This window comes from Echinops telfairi, unplaced genomic scaffold (assembly GCF_000313985.2).
Source record: "Echinops telfairi isolate 266 unplaced genomic scaffold, ASM31398v2 ScPeMD7_2010;HRSCAF=2546, whole genome shotgun sequence".
In the NCBI taxonomy this organism is placed as follows: Eukaryota; Metazoa; Chordata; class Mammalia; order Afrosoricida; family Tenrecidae; genus Echinops; species Echinops telfairi.
Genome location: NW_022105908.1, coordinates 6,819,869 through 6,827,045, shown reverse-complemented (window position 1 = coordinate 6,827,045; position 7,177 = coordinate 6,819,869). Strand labels below are relative to the sequence as shown.

The following is a 7,177-nucleotide window of genomic DNA, read 5'->3' as shown; positions in this document are numbered from 1 at the left end:
GGCTAGCGTAGAGCTGCCCCTGGGATTTGGGAGGGTCTCAATCTTTAGGGGAGCGGGCAGGCCCATCTCATTCCCCGCAGCGGCTAGAGGGTTAGAACCATCGACCTTGCAGTTACCAGCCCAAAGGCTGTAATATTCCAGATGAGCAAACTGAGGTTCAAAACGAAGTAATTTGCTCAAGACTGTGCAGCTTGCTAGCAACCAGCAGGACAGACACCCAAAACCTGGCCTGAAAGTCCCCGCGCGACCTAAAAACCACGTGTTCAGAGCCCGGCTCAAGAACTCCAGCTCCCAGCGTCCCTCGCCGCCCGCTTACTGACCCAGAATTCCAGGCGGCGCGGGCGAACACAAGTGCTGAGCGGGACAGGGGAGTCCCGGGGCGGGGCGGCGACGGCGTGCCTGTGGCTCGGCCGGAAGTTCCCGTGAGTCTTTGCCAACCACCCCCTCCCTCTTGTGAGAAGTGGAACATCCCAACTCCTTAAGTTGCGGAGGCGCGGCGGGCGCTGTCTCTTCGCCGTCGTGATGGAGGTGAGTTGGGTCCTGCCGTTTGTCCCCAGACCGGGAGCACCGGCTTTAGTTTCGGGAAGGATTGTTCGGAAGGTTATCTTCGGGGGGGGGCGGTTGGTAAAGGGGTGTTCCTCTGACCCCTGTTCTCGGTGGGCCTCCGTGCGTGTCCCGCGGGCGAAACGCATGCGGCTTGTGTATTTCACAGGGTGATCGCAGACGCGGCCTAAGACCCCCGAAGGCCCCGACCCCGTGCCTCTGGGCCGCGGTGGAGCATGCGGAAACCGGGGAGCTGGGTGAGTAGGGCTCCGCCTCGCAGGGTGGGCAGTGAGCCCGTGAGAACTGGCTGCGTGACTGGCCTGATGATATTGGTAATAGGAAGTGCCGTCAGACGCGATAACTGACGATGTCTGTACCTGCCTGACCACGGTCGCGGAGACGTGGGGTCGGTGGATTCGAATTGCCCAGGTGTGTCGTGGCCATAACCTTATTTCTCTTTCCGTTCAAGGTGACAGGCCCGCTGTGGAGCGCTGAAGACCGGAGCAGCTCGCCATGAGGTAAGCAATCGCGTTTGGTTCGATGGGATAGCTACACTGTTTAACTTCCTTTTAGCTTTAAAAATGCTAAGACAGTGGGACTGACCTTGAATTGGGATTTTGACACTAATAAGTCATTGGGTAGTACAGACCCTTACAGGCGTCTTGAGTCGAAAGCTAAATATCTGGTGGCTCAACGTGGCTGAGCTGGTAGTATTGGAAATGAAGTGAAATTGATATAGTCCAGACTTCCTGTATGCGTAATTTTTAAGGTGACCAGACGTCCCAGTTTTTAACAATTTTCCCGCCCCCCCCCACCCCCCAGGGTATATACTGTTTTCGGCTGCCATGTGGCTATTTCGCCAGGATATGAGTTTTATCAATGGTGTCCCGCTTTACCGATGCTAACATCTGGTCACCTTAATAATTTTGTTACTGGTCCTCAGATCAGTTGATCTGAGTGATCTATTTATGCTCACCCGGGTTAAACGTTGGAGGGAGGGTTGGCGGCAAAGCAGAATGCTGCCGCCTGTGGAGGGGAAGGGCCTAAAGTAAGGCAAGTCCGAACTTGTGTGAACTTGGCTTTTCACACAAAGGAGCCATTGTAGTCCCGATTTGTGTTGAGGGGTTGGCCACCTAGCAAGATCTGGAGCATGTAAACAGAAGGGGTGCACCTATTCTGCTGTGGATAATCTTGAGCAGGTAGCTGAGGGGGCAGTTTTCCTCATCCCAAGATCACCCCATTTTAAATCAAGTGAGATGGCCGAATGGAAGTCGAAACTTCCAAAGAATTGGGACTTGTTTGACTTAAGATGACCAGAAAGGCAATTTCATTAAGTGGGCTTTTCATTGGTAGTGAGGCTGTCGTCAGAAGTGCTCTCTGGTTTGTGTTGTGTGTCCTCTGAGGTGTGTCGCATTCCCCAGGTTTTGACAACTGAACGCTGCAGAATAGGACCTTCAGAGGTGGCAGCCCCAGCTCAACGTGAAAGGTAAGCCTCTGTCCTGGACAACTTAACCACACAAAAGGATATCATGTGATGAAATAACCTGAAATAGCTGGAATTACCGGCAGATGGTATGGTGGTGAGTCTGGTTTTCTGAAGATATCTCACGCTATGGGGTGACTGTTGGCTAAGGTGGGAAGTGAGATGACCGACCGTCCAGTTTCTTTACAGGTCACCGGAAGCAGAGGCAGAATCTGAGTCCAGGATGGTGGGGCCACTGAACGTGGACAGAAGCTCGTTGATTATCCATGTTCAAGAGATGTAACTGGCTGCTCTTCCAGGACAAGCAACTTTGGTGTTAACAGCATTGTCCCGTCAAGCCCCAGAGGCATTTTACATTCTAACATTTGGCTTTGTTCAAGTTCTTAAAAGAAGCTGTAAATCCCAATTTACTTTAAATGCACCGACTCAATTATAAAGGATTCTCTTTGGTACTGATTCTTAGAAACATGTATTTGTGAATAAAAAGATTTAAGTTTGACACAAGCTGTGGTCATCAGTCTTAGCTTTTATCCCTCTTGGTGACTTTCCAAGAGTAAGGCATCTCCAGTTCTGGGTGGTCTTTGCATAGCTCCTGAAGTCTCAGTGCAGACATGGGTCCTGGGGCTCCAGCAGCGTCCTGTGTTGTCAAACCTTGGCTTAGCTGCTTGGGGTTCCCCTCCATGTGCTTGTTCACCAACCTCTTATTTAAGGGAATTCTCATCATAGATCTTGAGCTTCTAGTTGAAAATGTATTAACCTGGGATGGGATATTTTGGGAAATTACAAATGCCCAGGGACAAGTGGGTGAGGCCAATTCTAGTAGGTGTTCTGGGCTGCCTGTAGGCTGGATTGGTTGTTAGAAACAAGTTGAAGGGTGGGTCCCAAAATGAAGGCCCAGGTGCCTTTAGAATGGAGTTTGGGGGGGGAAGTCTATTTCTTAACTCAGCAGGGCTTGGTAAAAGATAAATGGAGTCTAAAGAGCATATTTAATGCTGGTCTTGGAGCCCTGACAACCAATATTTAATGATTGCTCAGTTATGCACATTGGCTCAAGTTTAAGGGCACTGATTTGAGATCTGGAGGTGCCACAAATCAGTGCTCATATTTTGGGGTGAGTGGTACCCTTCCCCTGAGCCAGTGATGTCTCCTCTGGACTTTTGGTGGGTGGCACGGAATGTGGGGTTCTGGCTCTCTTAAGGCCTGCCCAGGTTAAATGAGGTGTAGATTTAACCCCTGCCACCTGCAGCCAAATGCTACTCCATGAGAACGCCCCTCAGGTCTGAACTACAGTTGTAGGCTCCCTGTTCTCCCTGTGGTCTTTGGCAGGCATCAGAGGACCCCCTCCAGGGTCCTCCTGCGTCCCATCCCTGGCTTCTTCCCCACTGCCTGGCCCCTCTCCCAGTTCCAGGATAGTGGGCAGGTGGCCTTGCTTGGGGGAGCGCTTGCGCAGACTGAGCAGGAAGGGCTGAGGCAGCGAGAAGATGTCCACATTGTTGCCCAGGTCTATCCACGTGACATTGGGGAACTTGCTGGGGTCTTTGAGAGCCTCAGTGAGGTCCCGCAGCAGGGCCCTGGTCAGCCGGTTACCATTGAGTGCCAGTGTGGTGAGGCGGGGCAGTGTGCTCAGTGCAGGCAGCAGCTGTAGGACCATGTCGTCCGTTAGGCCTGTGAAGCCCAGCTCCACGCTGTCCACCTCCTCTCCGCACCGCTGCAGGTAGCTGGTGACTCGCTCCAAGTCACGGGAGGTCAAGGGGATGCCCGACAGGTCCACTGTATTGTCTGGAGGGCTGCCAGCCAGGACAACCTTGAGGCTAAAGGAGACAAGGAACAAGCAGAGGGTCAACTAAGTACGGCCTCTTTTCCTTAGAAGCAGTTGTGGATCTTCAGAATCCATTTTAATAAAATGATCAAACTGCAGTACAGCTAGGGAGAAAGCAAAGACCTTCCCTCCTCCATCTGCTGGAGTTTCTCCAGCTGCCCTGGGCCTGCCAGTCTGGTGGGCAGGAGACAGGTGTTTCCTGCTGGCCAAGATTTACACATTAACTCCTGCCTACTTGTGTAACCTTTAGTGAGTTAACCTCACTTCCTGAACTATATGGGACTACACAGCAGTAGATGGCTTAAGTAAATCATTGTGTTGACTGCTGTCCTTAATAATGTGGGCTGAACGTCCCGTTTCTGCCACCCACCCCTAGGTGTCAGTTGAGCTATCCCTAAGATTGGTAAGAAGACAGGTTTCCTCAAGGCCACCTTTTCCTCTCCAGAGTGGGACCCTCTTGGACAACCTTGTAGAACTGCAGGCAGGGGAGGGAGGGTTCAGGGCCGGACTCCATGACTGGTGGGCATGCTGGGTCCTGGAGGCAGTGTGCTCTCTACTCCCCCCTTCCACTTAGCTCCCCTAGTGCCCAGAGTGAGTGTGTCCCTTCCCTCACCCTTTAGGCTGGCTCTGAGGTCAAGGTCATTGATGCCCATTTCTCCCTTCTCCAGGTGCTTCAGGTTAGTCCTGAGGACCCCACTCAGAAGCAGAGGGAAAGGAAGAAAGCTCCCCCCCCACACACACACACCAGTTCTTCAAAGGCACGTGTAAATCAGCAGCCAAGGGGCACCCCTTAGATTTTTTTTGTCACCAAAAGTAGGCAGGTCCCTATCCTTGGGGGTCTCCAAAGCTGGAAGATCATACCAAAGTTCCCTCATCTTGCCTGATTGGGGGCCCAGCCCCAGGGAGTTTGAATATAAAGTTCGCAAGGCAAGGTAAGTTCAAGTCTTGGACCACTACTTGGCACTGTTCATTGTTGGCTGCAATCATTGTCTATGATGTTAGCAAAGCAGCCCCTCCCAGGCAGAGACGGGAACTACTACTACCTTGGCAGTTAACAGCTTGGAGGAGAGTTTTGGGGTTGAATCTAGCTGCCATTACTTCCCGCTGGGAAGGGAGTGGGGGTAGGAGTGTGTCCCTCCAGTAGGAGGGAGGAAGCTGAGCACTGTCTTCGGTAGGAAGGACCCAGCTCCCGTCTAGGTCTGCAGGGGCTGGAAGGAAGAGCCTTTCGCTGCCAGGGAACCCTTCAGGTGGCCTCTCCAGGGCAAGAAAGCAGGGGTCCTTCCTTTCAGGCTCCTACCCTCCTTTCCTTTGGGGCTGTCCTGGCCCATAGGCTCTGTCCCATGCCATCTCCCTGTCCCCAATTCTTCAATCTCCTCTGAGGCAGTCTCCCAAGCTAACCCCTCAGTTCCAGTCTCTGGAATGGGCTGTGTACCACACAGCGTGGCTCAGGCACACCTTGGGCAGGCCTGCCCCTGCCCCTAGGAAGTGCGCACACTCACCAGGCTTGTGGCTTCCTCTTGCCCAGCCCCCGATGCCGCCTCCACTGGGAGTGGGGGCTGAGGTGGTATGTCAGCTGCCGGCACAGCTTCTCCATGGCGCCCAGTGCATCGCCTTCCTACAGAAGCAACCACAGGATCAGGTTCCTGAGCCAGGGACAGAGCTGCCAAACCACCTGTAGCCTCCCTGGCCCGCAAAGGCGCCTGTGGCCGCACTGAGAACACAGCAGAGGGCTGTGGCTGCAAGGTCAACGGGCAGTGTTTCTGTGAATGGCGATCGATCGACTCAGTATGGATTCTTTGGAGGTAAAAAACAAACCAGGAGATCTGACGACGATGGGTTGGAGCTGGGTAGGGGTCAGCATGTCCCAGTCACTCTCAGGGCCCAGAGCTAAGCATTTACTCAAAACACACTTCCCGAGGACTAGTGCCAGGCTGGGGCTCTAGCCATGAACAAATGTTCTTATGTGTACATTTTACGTAAAGAGGAAAGTGAAACATTTTTATCTACGTCTCTCAAAAGCAAGAGAACAAAAGTGGAGACCAGTCTTTTGTAGCTATATTTATTCGCCTGTGTTGGCATTTGTGATTGAGACCCTGGGGAGCAGGGTACTAGAGCGGTTCTAGTTCCCTCTCAAGGGATGTCAACAAACAGGTATTGAGTGGGTGTCAAGTGGTTGGGTGCATGCTAGTGTGATTATACCCTATGATAAAGTGGCATATATCTTCTTGGAATGCAAGGTGAATGTAACGTGAAAATCCATCATTGTGGTAATACCTGGTATTTACAGAATCAAAGGAAAAAGCATTACAATAGATAAAGTACTAGACAAAATTCACATTTTTTTATGATCAAAAGCACCTCCACAGACAAAACAAGATTAAGATCCACTCGGCAAACAAGGAATGGAAGTTAACTTCTTCAACATGATAAAGGGCAGAGATGAAAAACGCCCATGGCTAGAGTTATACTAATGGTGAAAGACAAAGCTTTCCTCCTAAGACAGAACAAGACAAAGCTCTGAACACTGCTTGCTATTCAGTATCACACCAAGTACAACAATATGATGCCAGAGCAACTAGGCAAAAAAAAAAAAGAAAGAAAAGGCATCCTAATTGGAAAGGAAGAAGTAAAAGTATTTGCATGAGACTACCTTATATATAGCACACACATGTACACAGCTATTCGAAAACAATCTCTGGCAGAATGCAAGATCAATATACAAACAATTTTTTCCAACAATTTTATTTCTATACAGTAGCAATGAACAAACAAAATGAAATGAAACAATTTAATTTACGATAGCATTTAAATATAAGATGCTCAAGAACAAATCAAAGAAATGTAAGAATTGTTCACTGAAAATTACAAAACATAGTTAGAGGAAATTAAAGACCTAAAGCTGAATGGAAAGCCATGCCATGTTCACGGCGAAGAATGGACATTGGTAAATTGGCAGTAGTCCCCACACAGATCTATAGATGCATACAATGCAATCTTTACTGAAACCTCAACTGCCTTTTTTGTAGAAATGGACAGGGGGCTCCTAAAACTTACATGGAAATGCAAGGGACCCTGAAAAGACAAAACACTCTTGAAAACAAGTATGAAACTGGAAGATTCACACTATGAACAAAACCTGTGATAAAGTGATTATGACTGTGAGGCACTAATACTGTTATTGTTAGCTGTGGTTCAGTTGACCCTCAGTCATGCACAATGGAAGGAAACTGTGATATTTGGGCTTTGTGTCAACTTGGGTAGGCCAAGATTCTCAAAGGTTTGGCAGTAGAAGCCTAGTAATCCCCCCATGATATAATGTAACATAACATGAT

At 50.1% G+C, this 7,177-nt stretch overlaps 1 protein-coding gene and 2 non-coding genes across 3 annotated transcripts in view; 2 read left to right on the top strand and 1 right to left on the bottom strand.

Moving 5' to 3' along the window:
• Positions 1-859: 859 nt before the first annotated feature.
• LOC115870612 lies at positions 860-930 on the top strand. The gene has a single exon (XR_004046799.1). It is a non-coding gene; the product is annotated as a small nucleolar RNA SNORD49 (small nucleolar RNA).
• Positions 931-2,072: 1,142 nt separating this feature from the next.
• On the top strand, positions 2,073-2,143 carry LOC115870622. Its single transcript, XR_004046809.1, has one exon. It is a non-coding gene; the product is annotated as a small nucleolar RNA SNORD65 (small nucleolar RNA).
• Positions 2,144-2,466: 323 nt separating this feature from the next.
• LRRC75A (leucine rich repeat containing 75A) overlaps positions 2,467-7,177 on the bottom strand; it is a gene marked incomplete at its 5' end in the record, with an annotated part of 59,974 nt that continues 55,263 nt past the window's right edge. The window contains 2 exons of the mRNA XM_004709356.3: positions 2,467-3,837; positions 5,345-5,460. Coding sequence (XP_004709413.2) covers positions 3,300-3,837; positions 5,345-5,460 — 654 coding nt within the window. The remainder of the gene's footprint in view (positions 3,838-5,344; positions 5,461-7,177) is intronic.